This window comes from Staurois parvus, unplaced genomic scaffold (assembly GCF_062004578.1).
Source record: "Staurois parvus isolate SC_StPar_1 unplaced genomic scaffold, SC_StPar_1.0 ptg000670l, whole genome shotgun sequence".
Classification (NCBI taxonomy): domain Eukaryota; kingdom Metazoa; phylum Chordata; class Amphibia; order Anura; family Ranidae; genus Staurois; species Staurois parvus.
In genome coordinates, this window is record NW_028318466.1 from 1,302,718 (window position 1) to 1,325,355 (window position 22,638).

General features: G+C 39.4%; 1 protein-coding gene across 1 annotated transcript in view; it reads right to left on the reverse strand.

The window, feature by feature from the left end:
- The window catches only part of NEK11 (NIMA related kinase 11), a 378,537-nt gene that overhangs the window by 202,630 nt on the left and 153,269 nt on the right, over positions 1-22,638 (reverse strand). Inside the window, exons 4-5 of the mRNA XM_089652057.1 lie at positions 7,629-7,747; positions 633-697 (exon numbers count right to left, since the gene is read on the reverse strand). Of these exons, the coding sequence (XP_089508183.1) occupies positions 633-697; positions 7,629-7,747 (184 nt within the window). The remainder of the gene's footprint in view (positions 1-632; positions 698-7,628; positions 7,748-22,638) is intronic.

The following is a 22,638-nucleotide window of genomic DNA, read 5'->3' on the forward strand; positions in this document are numbered from 1 at the left end:
AACATTTATTTTACAAATCATTTTTTTGTAAAGGACTGCACAAATTATAGGCGCTATATAAATCCAGTATGATAATACAATTAAGCATTTATACCAGGCTTTCTACTGTTTTCAAGCAAGCTAACCTTTCTACTGTCTGCATACTTTCTAGACGCCTCTGTATTACTGACTAAGCAGATATGAGTACTGTAACAGATAATGTAATCTGATCTCTCCTGCTCTCTTACAACATATCTGTAAAAAATAATAATTGTGGATAAAGATGGCGTTGTAGCTTAGAGTTTGCCACCTGCTGACTCCATGAAGTAAGTGAAATATCATATATACATACTTGTTTATTCATATTTTCCAGAGCAATGATTCAAACATGAATTGTATTTTAGTATGCATCATAATTGCAAAGATATTACAAATAATAAGTATAGTAAATAATTTAAAGAAAATATATAAAAACATGATGTATTCCCTTTAAGCATTGTAAACAGGGAAACCGAAATAAAAGAGCCATACACAGTGACAAAAAGTCTAACTATGATTTATGAAACATGACCCAGAACAACACACATTAATTATGTAAACACATAAATAATCAAATTGTTTCCACATCATTTAAAAGGGTCACTAAGTCTTACCAATTTTAAGCAGATTGTTCTTCAGAAAAATGTTCTTGGCTTTTAAATCTCTGTGAAGAATTCTCCTAGATACACAAATAAGAGGGATCAAATGAAAATCAACACACAAAACATAAATCTGCTCTACTCATTTGTCTATACTGAAAGCACACATGATCTAACGCCAGGAAATCTGTCAAGCTAATAATTAGGCCAAGAAGATAATCATAATAAAAAAGAAGGAAACAAAATGATTAGGCAGGCAATATATGTAATTAAACTGACAACCAATATACAGAAAAAGAAAATGGATAAATAACAGAGATCCATTTGTAGTAACAAAAAAAAAAACTTAAAACAATGTTAATTAAAGCATAAAGCATCAATAATCCAGGGAGTTCACATTGCATGATATAGTTGAGTGGCGGAACTGAGAAGTATAATCCATACATATTGTATTTAATCATACATGAGAGGATAAATGTGATGGAAAATTATACAAACTGGTCCTTTTAAACCTCTAGAGATAACTAATCCCAAACACAAAAGGTTTACTCAATGTCAAATAAAACTTTGTTTGTGTAAACTTTAGGCATTGTTACAGCAATACTAAGCAGCCTCCTTGTACTGTATGAATCTCATCAAGTACAACAATTAAAGTGTATTTCCACTTTTTGCAGCCAAATTGGGATAACACTTCAAATACTTTCTACCTGCATTTGTTTTATGTTGCCATTAACATAGTACAATTTAAAAAATATTTCAAAATTGCTAATTACTTTTTTAAGTGCGTTTTACTTGATAACTTCATAATCCGTACATGCTCTCCATGCTTTGTCATATTAAGAAACGGGCTGTGGATTAATGTTTAACATAATTAAAGCGGTATTAAACCCACAAATTTAATATACTGCAGTTTACCAATAATTAGGTGTGGCGGCTGCATTAGTTCTTTTTTTAAGGCTTTTTCACCTGGTGATCTGGCCAGTAGCCTCCTGTATTAGATTACCTACACTCTAGATCAGGGGTCTCCATACTTTATATAGAAAGGGCCAATTTACTGTTCTTCAGACTTTAGGGGGGCCGGACTGTGGACATCGGGAATAGAAAATGTCACAGTATCAGTGGGAGCAAACAATGCCCCATTTTTGGTGCTAATGAGAGGAACTGTGCCCCATCGTTGTTTCACTGGGGAATCATGCCCCATCATAAGTGTAATTGGGAGGAATTTGCCCCATCATCGGTGCCATAGGGAGGAATTGTGCCCCATCATTGGTATCATTGGCAGGAATTGTGCTCCATCATTGTTGTCATTGGGAGGAATTGTGCTCCATCATCGGTGTCATTGGGAGGAATTGTGCCCCATCATTGGTGTCATTGGGAGGAATTGTACCCCATCATTGGTGTCATTGGGAGGAATTGTGCCCTTTCATCGGTGTCATTGGGAGGAATTGTGCCCCATCATTGGTGTCATTGGCAGGAATTGTGCTCCATCATCGTTGTCATTGGGAGGAATTGTACTCCATCATTGGTGTTATTGGGCCCAATTGTTGCTGTCATTGGGCGGAACTGTGCCCCATAGTTGGTGTCGTTGGAAAGGAATTGTGCCCCATCATCGCTATCATTGGGAGGAATTGTGCCCTATCATTGGTGTCATTGGGAGGAATTGTGCCCCATCACTGGTGTTATTGGGTCTAATTGTTGGTGTCATTGGGCGAGACTGTGCCCCCATAGTTGGTGTCGTTGGGAGGAATTGCAATATGAACACAGTGAGTGATCGGTAACAACCACTTACTATGTTAATTCATAACTGAAGCATAGTAAACTGTGTTTACTATGCTTAAGTTTGTGAATGAACAGGAAGCTGCTCAGCACAGAGTTCTTCCCATTAATTCACTTTCCAGCTGAAGCTTCTCTGTCTCTGTCTTCAGTCCCTTTCTTTATCTCAAAAGCGAGACAGCAGGGGTCTGTTTACACCACCGATATTTCACCAAAGCCCCAACAGGGCTTCTAAAAAAAACTGTAAAAAACAAAAATATTGTAAATAAATAATAAAATATAAAACAATTGCATAGTTGTTTTTTTAGAGTAAGAGCTGTAAAAAATGTGGACTTCAACAGCAGTTAGGTGAAGCAAACTCTGTAGATTATTAAAAAAAGAAACACTGGATGTGTTTTCAAAAATATAATGGGCTATTATTTTTGTTTTGAGTATCTGATTACTTAGGGGATCAAGAAATAATATTTTCTCCTATTGCAGCAAATTGGAGCATGCTTTATAAGGGTTTTTAGCCTTCCAGTGAGTCAACTGCAAGATTAGAGTTCTGAGGATGACAGTTTTAAATCTATTTATTTTTGTCTTTTGGTTGAACTCCATGAACCTACATCTTTTTTCAACCTGGACAACCATGTAATGTTTTTAGTTATGTTCTTTAAAATGATGTTGTTGACAATCACTATTATAGAACAGCAAACTAATGACATCATTATCAATACGTCTGCATCTATATGTCATACATTTTTAAAAATTATAAGTAAATTAGAATGGGAATATGGATGATGATATCCTAATAATGCCCATAGCTACCAATTAGATTTCAGTTTTCTGTAATCAAAACAAAGAAAGATGAACTTTGGTTGTCATGGGTTGCTACACTCACATACACATTATTCCTTTCCAATGAATAAGCCATTATCATGTCACCAGAAGCATAATAGGCATAATATTAGCAGAATGAATCTCAGATATGTGCATCTCCATTATGCAATCACAATTTTGCTTTTATTATGATAATTTTATTATTATAATATATATATTGCTTTTATTCTTTATTTAATATTCTGTTTATTTTTTCATGCCTACTAGGTCTATTTTTGAACAATGTGATATTTCTTTTTTTCTCTAATGTGACTTGTTCCTGCCCAGAGCTCTTTCCACTCAAGGTGCATCTCTGCACACAGTGCAGCCCTTGATTAAACTGTTTATACAAAGAAAGCAGAAACATCAGTGACAACGAGATTGACACTTCTGCTTAAGCTGATCAGCAGCTGTTGTCTCCCAAGGATAGTAACAGGCATTTGACTGCAAGCACCCTATAAAAGCCAGGTTTTCAGTCTACAGTAGCCTGTGTATAATGATATGTCACATTCTTTACTGGTATCAAGTACTAGGTAGACAGAAAGATTACAATCTTGTATAGAACATCAGACCGAATGAATTGTATAAAGGAATAAAGCAGGGTTAGCATTTAGGGTCAGTTTAAAGAGCCACATACAGTAGATTGTTTAACTGTGTCTTTTTCTTCCATAATTTTTAAGCAAGAGGCTCATTTCAGATATTTTTGAGGGGTGTTCAAGTCAAATCGGGACTTTTAATTTTACAGATATAAAAAGGGATGCTAACTTGGTGGTACTACACTCAGTAGTAAGTGGCAAGTGTGTTCTATTACTGATAGGCAGTGCACATGCCGCGGGCTAGTCCAGAGACCATTAATAAAGATGGCAGACAACGTGTGTGCATGGAACAGCGTGTTGTGATGTTTCTTGTGAACAAAGGCACAAAACCTGCAGATATCTACAGAAGACTTCAAGAACAGTACAGTGATGAGATGCTCAGATGCAGTAAGACATTTGAATGGTGTAATTGATTCAAAGATGGCTGTTTGTCCGTCAGTGACGATCCCGGCCATAGTGGTTCCCAGCCTACAGCAGTCATTCCTGTGAACATTCAGCGTGTAGAACGAATGATCCTGGATAATTGACGTATAACCTGTCGTGAAATTGCAGAAGAGACTACTCTTTCTGTGAAACAGAACAGTGAACACAAATGAAGCACGCTGTCCTAGGATGGTTCAGACGTACTGACAAATCTTTCTATGTCAAAGCTTTCCAGGCATTAGTTGAATGCTGGGATAAAATGTAGCAGGGGAGTATATTGAAAAATAAATGCAGTTTACACTCATTGAAATTAGTTTTTTCTTTATATAAACTGAAAAGTCCTGGTTTGACCAGAACACCCCTCGTATATATGTATTATTCATATATTTATTTCCACTTCTGCAGTGAAATTTGAAAAAACCCCACTATATGTTTGTTGTGTGTTCTCATTTACACAGCATGCCTAAAAATATTTTTAAAAAAATATTTCTTACCTTAAGGCCCCTTTCATATGAGGCAGAATCGGCCTGCGGTCCACTTGCTCAGTAGGGGACCTGTCTGCTGATCACTGCTGAGCAGGAGGATGACAGGGCTGTGTCCACTCTGCTTATGCAGAGTAGACATGGACACAGCCTGCTCTCCTCTATCGGCAGTCAAATGTAAACAGACTGCCATCCGATCCGATCCGCTGGATGGAAGGAGAATAGATCCACATCCATCGGATCGGATGTAGGTGGGTGTAAATAGACACGTCTGTTTACACCCGCCGTTCAGTTCCGCCTGGAAAAGCGATAGGCGAACCAGTTTGGAATGTTCATGTGAAAGGGGCCTTTGCTGAGTGAAAGGTTTTTTGAACAATGTTAGTATGGACCTGACCCAAGTCTGTCTTCATTAACATATACTGTAAGAAGCCTGGCACCCACACCTTTATTCACATCTAGTTACAGCTAATAATGAAGAATTGCCTGCACACTACAGACCAGGGGCGGACTGACAACTCATGGGGTCCCCGGGCGATAGGGGATCATTGGGCCCCTGTGTCCTTGCCCAAACTCAAAAAAGCCTATGAAAAAGGTACCAGGGGCATCTCATGGGGCCCCCTACTGACCCCGGGCCCTCGGGCGGTGCCCGAGTTTCCAAATGGTCAGTCCGCCCCTGCTACAGACAGGGTTACAGTAATTATATGGCATACACAGCTCCCCAGATCCCTTATAAGCAAAGAGAACTGTGTAGGATTTTTTCTGTGCTGGAGGGTCAAGAACAGAGAATCTAAAAAAAGTAAGCTGCAAATATTGTTTTAACCATTTGCCCTCCTGAGGATTTACCCCCCTTCATGACCAGGCCATTTTTTCCATTACGACACTGCGTTACTTTAATTGACAATTATGCGGTCATGCAACCCTGCACCCAAATGAAATGTACGTCCTTTTTTTCCCACAAATTGAGCTGTCTTTTGGTGGTATTTGATCGCCTGTGCATTTTTTATTTTTTGTGCTAAGAAAAAAAAAAGTGACAATTTTGAGGAAAAAAAAAACAATATTTTTGACTTTTTGCTATTAAACATGTCCAGTACAAAAAATTTAAAAAAATCAAATTTCATCATAAATTTAGGCCAAAATGTATTCTGCTACATGTCTTTGCTAAAGAAAATCCCAATGTAAATTAATTGGTTTACGTGAAAGTTATAGCATTTATGAATGGCGGTATAGATACTGGAATTTTTTTTTTTTTACTTTTTATTTTTACTACTAATGGTGGCGATCAGCGACTTATACTGGGAATGCGGGTGGGCATTCTGACACTGGGGGGAACTGACTTGGCGTCACTGACATCCCCAGTGACACAGTGACACCAATACAGTGATCAGTGGTAAAAAAAAAAAAAGCACTGACACTGTACTAAGGGCACTGGGTAGTAAGGGGTTAACATAAGGGGCGATCAAAGGGTTAACTGTGTGCTGTTTCACTGTAATCTCTATGTGTGTACTTCACTGTAATCACACTGCTTTGGATGGCCATTCAAAGCAGTGTGCACGAGCCGACAGGGAGGAGAACTGTATTGGTTTTGGTTACATACAGTTCTCCTCAACGTTGGAGATTTTCAGCAATCAACGGGAGTAATCACTGGCCAAGACCCGGTGATTGACAGCCGTGGCGGAAAATGGCCGCATATATATAGGTGATTTTACACACCCGTGCCACCCTGTAGCAGTATGTCGGGAAGCGGTTAAACAATATGTAAACACATCAATTCATATTCCTGATATGCTTGCTGTTCCATGTATTTGTATGAAAAAGTATCCTATGCTCTTTGCATTGCTTCCTTTGTGTGAAATCTCTGGTGTTCCTGACAGTCCCTCTGCTTTCCTATACAAGCTAACTACACTAGGCAGCAGAGCACAGCGTGTTCAGTTTTTTGCCTGTGCTGGAACTCAGCCTGCTCTCCTCCAATGATCAGACATGTGCTGACATGCCCCCTCTGCACAGCCATTCACTGGGAAGATCAGTGTGTTGCTGTTTCTCCTCCCCTAGCTCATATGCAGCTGAGAACAAAGGGTATGTGGTCACTTACGTATATACACAAATGTTTTGCCTCTCACCTCTCATTTTAATCTGAATGGTTTGTTTTACAAGGCAAGGGTTTACATATACTTTAAGTTACTCTATGCTATGTGCATGGGAACAGGTAACAAATATAAAGTTGGCGTTATCCCAGTTTGGCAGCAACATTGGAAATACACTTTAATCTTCTGATTGTCATAACAGATCAGGTTTTTTTAGTGTGTCCTGTAGTGACAATGGGGCCAGTGGGAGACACCACTCCTGGAAGTGTCAGATGCTGTAGATCCTTAATAAAGTGGTTTTTCTTGAATACAGAAAAGAATGGAGGAATCAGGTTGTAGCACAGATAACTAAAGATTTGTTTTTCGTATAGTCTTTTCTTTATTTTTTATACAAGATGACAGGGATTCTTTATTTAGAAATGTTCTCATTGTGAATTACCACAAAGGGCAACAGCCAGCTGAATTGTTGTGATCTTGATGTAAAAATGTCACCAGCACATTTGATCAGGACAATGAAAGATCCCCCCCCCAAAAAAAAAATTTGCATTTTTTAAGTGTCATTACAATTTTCATGGTCATTTGCATGGAGCAAAATATTTTAATAATGGATAATGGATAAAAAAATACTATATCTGGGTCAAATCATAAACCTAGAAGTTGTTTACTTATCTCTAGTGGATGCTTCAAACAAGCTTTGAAGTATGCTAGTTAATATTTTACACATGTAAGCATTTTGTTTTTGGTATAGTGATAAGACTTACATCTTTTTCTATTTATAATAATGAAAAATGGCAATACCTTTCATGCATATAATTTACACCGAGCAGTAACTGGATGAACCATTCTGTCACTTGACTTTCAGGAATTACGTCACCATTTTTCTTGTATTCTTGTACCTTACAATCAAGGTCTCGACCCTGAAGAACAGAGAAAAAATAATATATAGTAATATACATACTTCTCCATCATACATTCAAAGATTTAAAGCAGACCTCCAGGCAAAAACCATCTTCTGGTTCACTTATTTGTTTCTCTGAAATAGCCTATTCATTTTCAAATCAAACTGTTAATAATGTTTCGTTTCCTGTTTGTAAGACTGGTGGCTGTTATGCCTCCTATTCCCCCAGCCACTGGTGTTGGCACATCCCTTCTGTAGTTATTTCTCTAAGAAGCAGTGATGTAATTCAGCCCACTTGCAGTGGTGGGTGGACTGAGACTCTGAGACACATTCAACATGTACAGGTCTAGTGTACTCACCCACATTCACTACAATTCCGTGTGATTGATGGGTACTGTAGTTTCCTTTTACTGCAGAGAGAGAGATGAGAGGATATGATCTAATCCCTGCTGTTACACCTCTTCCTTTGTAGAGTAGATGCTGTTATTTTTTTTAATTACAGAAATGAGGTCATGAAAATTCAATAAGACTTTTCTCGTACAAGGTAAGGATTTTCAAAATGTTATTAACTGTTTAGTGTTTTGTACAGGGGGGGTGTACTAATGGATGATTTGTTTTTTTGTCTATCCCGGAGTTCTCATTAAGATAATTTGCGGTTGTCCAAATAATAAATTCTGCTCTTGTTGAACCCTTTAAATAAATATGTTTTAAAAAATGAATGCTTTTTAAAAATGTGTTTTCAATGCAAAAATATACTTTGCAATAATGCAAAGTGATAAGTTCATGTCAAACAACTGCACATAAGGGAAGGTGTACCTTTCCTTTATTTCCCTCCACTCTGTTGGGTCACCATTAGTAAAGTGAAATACGTATCTGGTATTTATGGATATGGGAAACTTTTGACTTGCACCAACTCCAGCCATGTGACAGGGCTGGTGTTTCATGATTGGTTGCTCAGGCACCCAGCACTCTTACATGGAGTTGAGGAAAGAATCCCTTAGCCCTGTGTAAGCTCCAAGCATTAAACGCAATGGGTACTGCACACTTCTAGGTCCTGATTTTCTGATCAGGGCAATACAGCAAAATGGATTCATTAATTGTAGTATTGCTGTATCATTACGGCAACACGGCGCCATACTGATAACATTCTATCACACAGGTAAAAAAGCATTACTCAAATAAGAATGCATTTCTTTGATAACATGGCAATGTTCTGGTTCTAGTAGTATGGAACTACTGTTGCTATGGTAACATGGAAGATGGGAATCCAGGACACTGGGGGAATCAGGCAGCAAAATGTTCTTTTCTCTCATTCCCTGCTGTCCTACTCCAGACTGGCTACAGCACAATATGGACTATTCATTGTATTTTTCAAGATGACCTTTTTAAACTTATAATGGCTCTAATGTAGAAAATGATAGATTAAAATTTCAGTGGCAATTGGTACAAAGAATGAAAAAAAGTAGCTTTTTTCCTGGTGTGTGGGGGGGAAGGAAGTACAAAGGAACAATTCCAATACGGCACAATATATACAATTCAAATATATAGTAATATGCCCTTTTCTGTACCAAGACTAAAATGTACTGTATGTGAAGACATTTTTTTTCTTTTTATTACGGATGGAATAGGAAAAGATTTTTATTGTTGTCTTTGTCTACACTGGAAGGTTCACTTTCTCTTCTTGTCCTGGAGACCACTGTGAATGAGACAGAAAGTGATAGGCACCCAGGTATCACCAGAAAAAAAGGTTAAGGCAGTTCTTCCAATGAGAACTTCAGTTTTGGGTGATGACTTTCTAAAGCATGCCATGGATAGATCGAATCTCAGCCAGTTGAGCAGGGACCAGCTGAGATTCGAACCATCTATGGGCAGGCTGGCTGTACTCAAGTTGATCGATTGTGGAAGAGATGGGATTCCTGCCATCAACCCTGACAGTGAATTGGGGAATTCTCCTAAATTTGTAGAGGTTACCTCTCACTTCCTTTTGCATCTCCCCAACATGGTGTGGACAATGAAAAATAAACTGATTGTTGTCATTTAAAATATTAATATTAACATTTTTTAATATACACTCACCGGTCACTTTTTTAGGTACACCTTGCTAGTGCCAAGAAAATATTCCCCAAACCATTACACCACCACCACCAGCTTGAACCGTTGATACAAGGCAGGATGGAACCATGCTTTCATGTTGTTTACACCAAATTCTGACCCTACCATCTGAATGTTGCAGCTGAAATTGAATGAGCATTCTCCACTGACCTCTGGCATCAACAAGGCGTTTCCGTCCACACAACTGCCACTCACTGGATATTTTCTCTTTTTTGGACAATTCTCCGTAAACCCTAGAGATGGTTGTGCATGAAAATCCCAGTAGATCATCAGTTTTCAAAATACTCAGACCAGCCTATCTGGCACCAACAAACATGCCACGTTCAAACTCACTTGAATCCCCTTTCTTCCTCATCTAAAGCCCAGTTTGAACTTCAGCAAGTCGTCTTCACCACGTCTACATGCCTAAATGCATTGAGTTGCTGCCATGTGATTGGCTGATTAGTAATTTGTGTTATCAAGCAAGTGAACAGGTGTACCTAATAAGGTGGCCGGTGAGTGTATATTTGTTTTGAAAAAGGATATACAATGGTACAACCCATAAATAATAGACACACACTGTTGGATGAAGCATTATTTTGCTCTCAAGCAAAGTACACAGAAAAAATCTCTATATTTAGTTTGTTTAAGAGTTACCATTGCAACTCCCTATTTTCTGGTATATCCATTATTTGCAAACTGTACATATAGGAGAAGAGGGAGACCAACTACTAGGTGGTTTTACACATTGACTACTGCTGTAGGGATGACATTGGAGGATCTTTCCAGACTAGCACAAAGCCAACTTCTCTTTAGAGCTCTTATTCATCAAGTCACTAGGACTTGGGTTGATGGCATATATTAATGCATGGTCAGGATAATTAAACCAGCAATTCGAAGAAAGAATAAGTGTTCTCAGGGACCAGTCCAAGGAACATGTTCCCTACTAACTGTAAAAAGACAATCAAAGAATAAAAAGGGGAAGAGAGAAAGCAGCTACAATACAAAATTAAAATAAAAACTATAAATAAAGTAGTTACAACTAAATTTGGGTTCTGTAATTTTAGTCACCCTTTTAGACTAACGTTAGGGACACTGAGGAGAAAATGAGTAACAACTATAAGGTCAACTATATGAGTCCTTTTTGGAGGTTTGAATTGTTTGTACCTGGGGGGGAGGAGTACAAACTGAAAAGGGTTTTAAGTCTTCCCTAACACCCCCCCAAAAAAAAACCAAAATGTCTAGGCTTCACATACATAGTCTTTACATCAGTCTTTTACGCAAATATACTCTCTTAAAAAAAACATACTTGTTCATTTACAAGTCAAATGCAACCCCAATTCTAGTAAAACTTTTTTTATTAGAACAGAGTGGGAAAGGGTTAGGGCCTTTCCACAACAAATACCAATGCACCTGCTCTATGTGCTATGTGTTGCCGTACCTTTTATTGTGAATGCCACCCAAGTGCATTGTACAGTAGATGCCAACACACACTGCAGCACAACACATAGTGGCACACTGTGTTACTAAAAAAGGGTCCTGCACATTTTTTTGTCTGTTGTAGTGTATTGGCAACCCAATTCATAATGCTATTCTTTGGCAACCCATTTCTATGACATGCATTCATGTGCACAACCCATATTAACATATGCCATTAATGCACAATACCATGCATGCATTACCCACTGTAATGGAATGCTTAGGTGTGAATGGTATTTTTTATTTCTTTTAGGTCTCTAATGCTGTCTGGGTCTTCACTGAAGAGCTTTCTAATCTCTTCCCATTTTGTGACTTTTAAAAACAAACAGAGATAAAAACCCTTTTTAATTTTAGCGTGAAAAGGGGTCAGATATTAGAAAAAGGCTGGAAATTCCAATTTTATTGTTGTATGTGTCCCTATTGGTGAGATCCTTTCACTTCCTGTCTTGGTGACAACACTGTCACCTGGACACTAACAGATAGGAAATTTCCACAGGAGTGACAGACAACAATAAAACTCAAAACATTTCTTACCTCTACAGTTCTATCCAAAACCAAAACTAGAAAAAAGTAAGGATGAACTTCTGGCTGAAGTTTAACTGAATCACTGAACATGATAGAAAAAGTGCACACACAGACAGTAATTGGACAGAAATATAGATTTTTTTCCCATTATTTTTTGAATCATAATTTATTTACGTAATGCAGTACTTATTGATGTATTTTGACATCATTTCTGTGGCAGCTAAGGTTTCCATTTCTGTCTATATACTAACTGGCAGGATTTAAGATGCAGTAGACTACTAAACAGAGTACGTTCAAGACTGATTTGTTTTTATGTTGTTTTCCTGCTGATAGAACAGTAGTACGTCTGTTACTGCAATCAATTTGGATTTTTGAGAACTAAAACTGTATATAATATTACAAAATAAAGACAAAACAGTACTTTTTGTGCCAAAATAAAATATAAGAAGATAATATGGTAGACTTGTGCACATTTTCAGATCACCCTGACTCCAAATATCATCCTAAATTTAAAGTATGATTCTATCTTTTAATTAAGCCTTTCAAATAAAATGTTTTAAGCACACCTCTGGTAGCTAAAATCTTCAAGGTTGGATAAGAAATGATATTTGGATTCTACCAGTTAAGTGAGAATCTACAAATTGCAGTACTACTATCATCAGATTTTTGTCTTATTTTAAAGTGAGTTTGTCAAAGAGCAGAGCAGCAAGTGTATCTGCTTAAAAAATTAGAGGATTTTACACCTGTAGAAAATTAAAAAACGTAAAATGCCTTTGAGGTCTGCTGGGGGAACTTTATGCCTAAGGGCAAACTCGCCCTAGTGGCCCCTATCACAATACACCAAGCTCACACATCAATGCCACTTTAACTCAGCAGTGCAGCATGGCTAGATTATAATACAAAAGAATGCAGGTTAAAGCTGAAATCCAGGTAGATAACAATATGTACAAATGAATGCAACTCTGTATTCATTAATACACCATGAAATTAGGATTTTTGGTTTACCTGTAAAAATCTTTGCCTGGAGTACATCACAGGACATAGGGCATCATCATGACTACTTGGGTTATGCTGCCACCTCCAGGTTAATGGACTGTGTTCTAAATCATGCATCAGTCTTGCACAGAAGTCATACAGTCAGGGATGCACTTACAAATCCATTCAAGTCAATGCGGCTGGCCAACTGTCATTGATTTAAACAGACAGCCTGCATGGGGCTGCACAGAACACATGTGCATCCCGGGTGGGTAAACACAGCCCTTCACAAGGATGTATGGATCAGTAGACCTGTGTGAATGAGGCCTCAATGGAAATATAGTCTTATGAAAAGATTTTTGTTGAAATTAACGGTGTGGCAACTGGACCTTTTTTAGTTCATCAGCGATGAGAGATGATTCTTGATGGAGCCGGATGACAGAGGGAAAATAGTGCCAAGCCTCATCATGTAATTTTGGTCAATTGCTATTGTTAAAGCCAGCCACAGATGTTTAGAATATCAGCAGGGACCAGACGAGATTTGAACCATATATGGGCAGGCTGATTGAATCTCATTTGATTGTTGTGCAACTTGGGTATTTCCCATGCGATTATTGCCAGTGTCTACAGCCACTAGCAATATTCTTTGTGTTCTCCCAGTAGGGACAGCTCCCCATAGTGCCCACTCACGTCCGCTTGCCAGGAGAACACAATAGCTCCACCTGAGGCATTCCCCCATCAACACTGTCAGCTTTGATGGGGGAATTGAGCGATTTTGTTTCCTGAAACCCATAGTTGCAGAAAAGAAAATTCCATGCTCTATAGTTGGCTTTATTCTTGAGACATGCTGGTTAATTAGTTAATTATGTGTAGCAGATGAGTTTTTATAAAAAGTACTATCAGAAAGGCACGTTTACTGTTGCTATTCTACAAGAGACTACTATGACAACACCAAAGGTTACCATGTTAGACCACTATGTTTGCAAGGAGACTATTATGTGAGACTGACATGTTATAGAGGTGACTGACATGTTATAGGGGTGTCCCTTTGTGAGCCTGCTATAGTACCAGAGTGTCCAGTGAGATTGGCAATACAACAAAGAATGCCACATGAAACTGCTTTGTTTCTAGAGACTGATCAGTGACATTGCTATGTAGAAATGCGTGAACTGATCAATGCAGATTGATATTTGACCCACAGCAGACTAATCTTCTTTTACTTCTTGATATCTTTATTATCCAATCAACTGTTTATCTTTTAGATAAATATCTCCTTTTTATGGGTATCATTTGGGTATGTGTATCATTTGAAAAGAAAGTGACCCCTAACCCAGACTTACAAACCTGGAACACCTAGCATACAGTGTACATCTGCATAGCAAAGGAACCAACCATAACTGGGTCATTGTCTAAAAATAAAAAATCACCACATCCCCAAAAATATTTATAGCTTGTATTTTACTGAATGGGTAGGAGGTCTAAAGCTCCCCTTTATCAGTTTGTAGGGACAATATAAACATCCATCATATTCATCCAAGAACTGGGGAGTCACCTTTTTGTTTCTGTTGTCTTGAAAATCTAGCCAAATCCTGACAGACTGACGATCTTTGAAGATCTGGAGATTGGTGTAAGGGTTGGTAGCACCATAGCAGGGAGCAACATACTTGTGGGAAACTGGAGCTATGCTTCAATAAACTTAATGTTTAATAAAAAAAAAAAAACAAACTACTGACAGGTCTCTAGCAAACAGGATCAAAGAGAGGTAAGGGGTAGGGAGATGTCACAGAAAACTAGAGACTTGAAATAGTGGTCTTATCTAGCAGGTTAGAGGTACGTGAATCAAAAGAGTGCTCAAAAAGAATTGTAAGCATGTGACAAGTAAAACTGGAGCCTGAACAATGCTTTGCAGTAAGTTATGAAGTAGGCCCATTGATGTCACTATGTGATGCAAGGTTGATTGGAGGGAACCAAGAGCCAAAAGATCAATTAAATCCCCATATATTCTTTATTCTCAATAGCAACGTCTCAACCGATAAAAAAAATAGCCAACACGTTTCAAGGGCCCTCTTCATTATTGCTAGTATACACATATATACTATACTGCCAAAAGTATTGGGACTCCTGCCTTTACACGCACATAAACTTTAATAGCATCCCAGTCTTAGTCTGTATGGTTCAATATTGAGTTGGCCCACCCTTGGCAGGGTATAACAGCTTCAACTCTTCTGGGAAGGTTGTCCACAAGGTTTAGGAGTGTGTCTATGGGAATGTTTGACCATTCTTCCAGAAGCGCATTTGTGAGGTCAGGCACTGATGGCCTGGTTCACAGTCTCCACTCTAATTCTTCCCAAAGGTGTTCTATTGGGTTGAAGTCAGGACCACCCCTACACGCCAAACTCGCCCATCCATTTCTTCATGGACCTTGCTTTGTGCACTAGTGCGCAGTCATGTTGGAACAGGATAGGGCCATCCCCAAACTGTTCCCACAGAGTTGGGAGCATGATATTATCCAAATGTCTTGGTATGCTGAAGCTTTAAGAGTTCCCTCCACTGGAACTAAGTGGCCTAGCTCAACCCCTGAAAAACAACCCTACACCATAATCTCCACTCCACCAAACTTTGCACTTGGCACAATGCAGTCAAGCAAGTACCATTCTCCTGGCAACCGCCAAACCCAGATACATCCATCAGATTTCCAGAGAGAGAAGCGTGACTCCAGAGGACACGTCTCCACTGCTCTATAGAGTCCTGTGGCGGCATGCTTTACACCACTGCATCCGACGCTTTGCATTGCACTTGGTGATGTAAGGCCCCTTTCAGACGAGGTAGATCCGTCAGCAGATACAGGATGACAGGTCTGTGTCCGCTCCGCTGCTGCAGAATGGACACAGCCCACTGTCTTCTATGAGATGGACCGCCTGTCCTTTCCATCCGACTGCCATCCAATCTGATCCACCAAATGAATGGGGAATGGGGATCCCCATCCATCTGTTTTTGGTGTACATGATTGGATAGGATGCCAGCAGGTTTCAGCAGACATATTTGTCCGCTGACATCCGCCGGTTCTTAGAGGAGGTCTATTGATGGTCCAATTGGGTCTGCCTGAAAACTTACAGGCGGACCCGGTCGGACTGTCAGTGTGAAAGAGGCCTACGGGTTGGATTCAGCTGCTCAGTCATGGAAACCCATTCCATAAAGCTCTCTACGCACTGGTGTGCTAATCTGAAGGCCACATGAAGTTTGGAGGTCTTTAGCTATTGATCTGCAGACATAGCTATTATCTGCAGACTTCTGTGGGCTGTGCGCTTCAGCGTGCACTGACCCCGCTCTGTCATTTTACGTGGCCTACCACTTCATGACTGAGTTGCTGTTGTTCCCAGTTTTTTCCACTGTGTTATAATATTTGGATGGACTTATTGCACAGGAGTGGAATTCACTGAGATCCTGAGAGCAAACCATTCTTTCACAAATGTTTGTAGAAGCAGTCTGCATGCAGGGCCGATGCTTCCACTAGGCAAACTAGGCAACCGCCTAGGACGCACTGCCAACTAGGGGTGTCTGGGCGCAGCACAGGCCGGCACTCTCTCTGTGTGGGACGCTGCCACATCATGAATGATCCTCCAGCTCAACGAAGGGGTGGCGGAGTGGAGGAAGAAGTTCCTCTCAGACACAGTCCCTTACTGCAAGCTGGCTGGTGGCTGCTGGTCACTGTGGAGTTTCAGCCTTTCTGTTCCCATTCATCAGCGGAGGTGGGGCTGCTCCTGCGGAGGAAGGAAATATCTAACTCTGATGTCTTGTGTCTGTGTCAGTGCGGCCCAGACGGCCAGCCATCCATCACATGTGCAATGTATCAGTGAGTGATAACATCATCACACAATCCCACAGCCTGCTCTTCTAGTGCCTGCTGAACCTGCTGATCTGTGTCAGTGTTGGTGGTGGTGTGTTGTGTCGGATATGTCACTGTGTGGGATCACTCAGTTCAGGTGTTCTGTGTGTGTGTGTGCGTGTGTGCGTGTGTGCGGGGGGCTGGGCTGCCTGCTGTCACAGCGTTTTATCTCCCCCCATTTCATCTCCCCCCATTTCCTGGGGAATTCAAGCCTGGGATCTGTCAGAGTGTGGATCCATAATCCTCCACTTACTGCAACTGTCACCCGGTCACTGCCAGCCACAGATACAGTCCTTCAGTGACACTGATTTTGTCTTTAATATTGGTGCTGATGGCATCTTATAGCACTTAATAGTTGCAAATTCAAAAAAATTTTGCAATTTCATGTTTTGTTTATTTCATATTATCTACCATTTAAAAAAAGAGAATGCAAGTAGCTGGTCTTGCCTAGGCTGCAAAATAGTCTAGCACCAGCCCTGTCTGCATGTCTACGTGCTTGACTTTATACACCTGTGGCAAGTGATTGGAACACCTGAATCCAATGATTTGGATTCAGGGACACAGGGGTGTCCCAATACTTTCGGCAATATAGTGTATATATGAATAGTAGAGTGTATGAATCATATATGAAAACATGAGATGAGTAAAAAAACTCTTCAATGTGCTATAGTGGCGTAATAATAAATGGATATACAAATAACATTTCATATCAATCATAAAATATATTTAAAAATCCCATATTCCCTGCGTTTGATCTTCACTCAAAAACTGAAAATAAAAGCTATATAAAATATTTCATATGTAAAGAAAAATGCCATATATAACAAAAAAATCCATATAATCCAAAAAAAAATCATAACATGAATATATAAGGGATACACAGCAAGCATATTCTTACTACACATGATTTGAGAGCCGATCTTCCTACCAAATGTAAAGTCACCTGATTGGATTAGAAAACTCTTAATTAACTGACATCCACTAGAGCACCCTTTCTCAACCAGGGTGCCTTGAAATGTCTTCAGGGGTGCATTAGCAAAATGTCTAAAAATTGCCCACAACCTGCATACAAGCCAGCGGGTGGGACAAGCCTGCCTTTTAGTTACACAAAGCCACACGTTTGCATTGTGCACCATTACGACATTCTAGCTGCCGGCGTCCTGACAACCAATGACACCATCAGTTGATAAGGAGGATGTCAGCTGCCTGCACAGTATTCTAGTTTAACCCTCCCCTGCTTAGTGCTGGGGTCACTGAGGGAGACTAGTCAGTACCAGTGTGCAAAAGTGTATTTGCTTTTGAAGAATAAATCACCTTTAATGTTGGGTGCCCTACATGTCTGGATGTTGCTGCGTTATATAAAACTATTAGAATACTTTTCACATTTTAGAATGGGGTGCCCTTTTAAAATTATGGACAGTCTTATGGCACCCTATTTTAGAATGGGGCGCCTCAATATTATCCATAATTATAAAGGGTACATTGACCTAAAAAAGGTTGAGAAACACTGCACTAGAGGATGCTTGTATTTTACTCACCATGTGCTGCAAGGACACTTACTGATATCATGGTTTTATCATTGGAAAATTGTGAATAAGGGTATGTAGGGGTTTCTGAGCCCCCACGTACATGATCTCCACTCTATGACTTGTTTCGAAGTCACTGCTTCTCATAAAAAAAAAGGAATTTCACCCACATATTCATGAATTTTAGAATAAACGATGACTAATATTCTGTTTTAGAAGAAAGTATTTTTGCTTGGAAGAGCCAAAATCTGCTAACCTGCAAAGCTGAGTGTGTCACACATAGGTGAAATTACTTGTTTTATGTGAATTCTACATGTTGCAGTTTTGAATCTTGAAAGTAGTATTTAAGTATTATCCAACATTCAACTGAATATATATACTGTATATATCCGTGCCACCTCATTAGTACTGCCTATCAGTGCCCTTTAGTGCTGCCTATCAGTGCCCATCAGTGCCGCCTATCAGTGCCCATCAGTGCTGCCTCATCAACGTACATCAGTGAAGGAGAAAAAATACCTGTTTGAAAAATTTTATAATAGAAACAAAGAAACTTTTTTTTTTTTTTTAATTTTTTGCACTTTTTTTATTTATAGCGCAAAAAGTAAAGCGCCCAGCGGCGATTAAATACCACCAAAAGAAAGCTCTATTTGTGAGAAAAAAATGATCAAAATTTCATATGGGTACAATGTTGCATGACCGCGCAATTGTCAAAGTGCGGCAGCGCTGAAAGCTGAGAATTGGCCTGGTAAATAAGGGGGTATAAGTGCCTGGTAGGCAAGTGGTTAATATATATCCGATGAAGGACAGAAAAAAAGAAGTGCTCAGTAGTGAACCATTGCCAGAAATTGAAGTGCAAATAAGGTTACCCTAAATGGAACAGTCCTTATAGGATTTATAAAACATTCCCCTTATTCGGTGATGAGTAGTTGAAAATCTTCATTCCAATATAACCACCAATGTGAATACTGTACCACTGTGATGACAAATTGGAAGCTTACCAAATCCTTTGACTCCTTAACTACACGGGGTCAAAAAACGCGTGATGTAAATAATTCCATCCAGACTCATATAACTCAAATCAGATCACATGTATAACCAGAGGCTCCTCAAACTGTCTCAATCTTGTGGAGTTAACTTATGCTCATATAAAGATAAAAAAAAAGGTGCCTCTCATAGTGCAGTAAGTTAAAAAAATATTTATTGAGCAAACAAAAATGCACTTACAAGTATCATGAAATGTATAACGATCATAAATCATCAAACAGCAAGGAACGGTAGAAATAGCGATTTTTACACGATGGCGTCACAAGGGAGGCTCCGCTCCTATATATATATTTGTGAAACAATATTTTAAAGCAAGCCAGGAAACGTAAATGAAAATAGACATCTGAACAGCATGCTTAGTCAGCAACAATGCAGCATAGAAATGGTGTTTCACTTCTCAAAAATCCAATTCTGTTTTCAGCCCGCTATTCAGAATATATTTATCATTTTTAAGCATGATTTATGAGCAGCAAGGTATAGATACGATCCTCATACAGGAAAATAAATGACAAAACTGACATGCAAAGGTTGATTTTCAAGACAGGATTCTTCATTTCAATTGTCAAGGAAGTACAGTTATGTTCATGTCCTATAAACTGAATTCATACATTTGAAAACAGCTTGTTATGTTTTTGAATAAAGGTTGTCATTTGAGAACTATCACAAAATAGACAGTTGCTATGTAAATATGTTTTTTATGTACTTGTGTAATTTTTTTTTTTATTTAAAATGTTTAATAGATATTAGAACTGTACCTGCAGATAGCTTGACTATTAATAGTGATGGTGATAGGGATTTGTAAGAACTCTTGAACATCTGGCTAGTTTGCTGCTTTCCAAGATTTGCAGATAACGAGAGATTTTTATGTGTCGCAACTTGTAATATTTTTTTTTTAAATGTGGATTTGCACCAATTTTTTAAAATATTAATGAACACAATGGATGGAAATGTTACATGTAATAAGAGCATATGATAAAAATAGCTATTAAAAACAAATGAGGGGTTAATAAGCAGTTCTAACTGTGTGTACAGGTATATGGAAGTTTTCTATTTATTTATTTTGGACTTTTTTCAACCTATGTATGTAGCATTGGAAATATTTTTGTTTTACAAGTTCAGTTTAGCTGGAGCTGACATTCAGTGGAACTCATAAAGAGTATTGGAGACACTCATAAGTAAACTGCAACAAATTCAGGTAGTTCAGGCTGTGACAAATAAATCATAAAGAAATATCACCTTTTCAGAGATACTGGAAGTAAATAAACTAGTCATTTGGAGTAATTTTTGTTGGAAGTGAGGTGCTTGCCCCTCTCATGTTGTTAGTTGCTAGGATGCAGGAAACCCAAGGCTGCCAACATCTTAGCAACCAATGGTGCTTAACTACACAACATCATTGGTTGCACCGATACTGATATTGGTGCCGATACTAAGCATTTTCATGAGTACTCATACTCGTGCAAATGCTCCAGTACCTGAAACTGAAACCTTTGCAGTGCAATTTGAGCCTATACAAAATGAATAGGCTCAGATCACACTGTAAAGAATCGCTTGTGATTTAAACAAGAATGCGGTGCGATTCCTGTCCGAATCACATGCGATTTCCCTGTGAATGCGGTGAGATTTGCAGTGCGATTTGAGCAATTAATACTGTATGGGCTCAAATCGCACTGCAAATCGGTATTGGTACTCACACTTACTGGTAAAAAAATGGTATTGGTGCAATCCTATTTGCAAGGACTCCAGCCACCCCAAGGCAGCTGCTGTTCACCAATTAGGCTTGGCCACACAAGTCCATGGGTTTATAGAACGCTGGTCGATCCTGAGGCTGCCAGCATGCTAGCAACCAATAATGCTTGGCCACTCAGCACCCTAGAGACCTGCACAAAATGCAGGATTTGTGAAAAATGAATGTACATGTTTTTTATTGGTAAATTAACTTGTCATATTTACTGACATTTGTCATATGATGTGCAGACACTCTTTTAGAGGGTGAACATGCCACTCTAAATTCCAGGATATAATACATATGGACTGTAAATTGACAATTCAGTGCTGCAGAAACCGTGATTCCCCCATTGTTATTGGAGGAGCTCCACTGTCAATTTGATAGCCAATCCCATTCTGTGCATCAGAAATGGAAGTAAATGCTTTCAGCAGAGCCCCACAAATTAGACTAAGAGTCGATGTAGTTTGTTGGGCTGTTTCCTGAGGAAGATAGAAAAGAAGGAAGGAGTCCCCAGCTGACTGGGTCAGATTGTAAATGCGATGTCTACAAAGGAGGATTGCTGGTTGGCAGGCTTCTGGAGCTCTGAGCAAGTATGCAGATCAGAAAAGTCAGACATGTTTCTGTTCATACTGACATATAGGCAGGAGAGGCTCCCAGTTCAGATGCCGTGTTGGCAGAGAAGGAACACAGCTGGGGCAGGAGCCTATCATGTACCCAGCACGGGTACATGATAGGCTCCTGCCCCAGCTGTGTTCCTTCTCTGCCAACACGGCATCTGAACTGGGAGCCTCTCCTGCCTATATGTCAGTATGAACAGAAACATGTCTGACTTTTCTGATCTGCATACTTGCTCAGAGCTCCAGAAGCCTGCCAACCAGCAATCCTCCTTTGTAGACATCGCATTTACAATCTGACCCAGTCAGCTGGGGACTCCTTCCTTCTTTTCTATCTTCTCTGTGTCCAAGTAGCTGGGAAGCCATGGTTAATGTTAGTGTAGCGATACCCCCGAAGGGGCTGCTTAAGTTTGTTTACTCCACCACTCTGCCTCTCAACCCCAAGAACTGTCTCAGCCCCAACTGACACACCTGGCAATAGTGTAAGTGCAAGGACCAATGAAAAGCACACACTTTATAATAAAACACAGAGATCAGCTTTACTGTAAGACCTCTATGGGAAGTAATAAACTTTGACAACAGGTATACATTAGGTGAATCAAGAGAACAGCAAATGCTGTGACCGAAAGCAATATAGCTTACTTTTACACTCAGGCTGCTTTCAGGGGATTCCAACTGTGAATAACCCCAAGAGCAGAGGCAAACACTTAAATGGCAACCTCAAAGTTAATTTAACTCCTCTACATAAATTCGGCTCTATGATGTCCAAGCAGGAGGAGAGCAGAAGAGTGACTCTCTGTTGTGTCAAACTTCTCCCTTCTAACCCCTAACACCACAAGCCCAGCAGGCAAACACTGTACCCAACTGATGCTTAATAGCTACTTTCCAAGGTGAAGCTATTCCCCCACACACCATGCAATATAGAGGCCTGAATAAGCATGCGCGTGCCCGTATGGCACCAGTAACCTCAGTCTCTTGGTAACAGGATAAATGTTGGGGTCTTCAGTGAGCCACGTTCGTTGGTGCACTTAAACTCCTATGGTA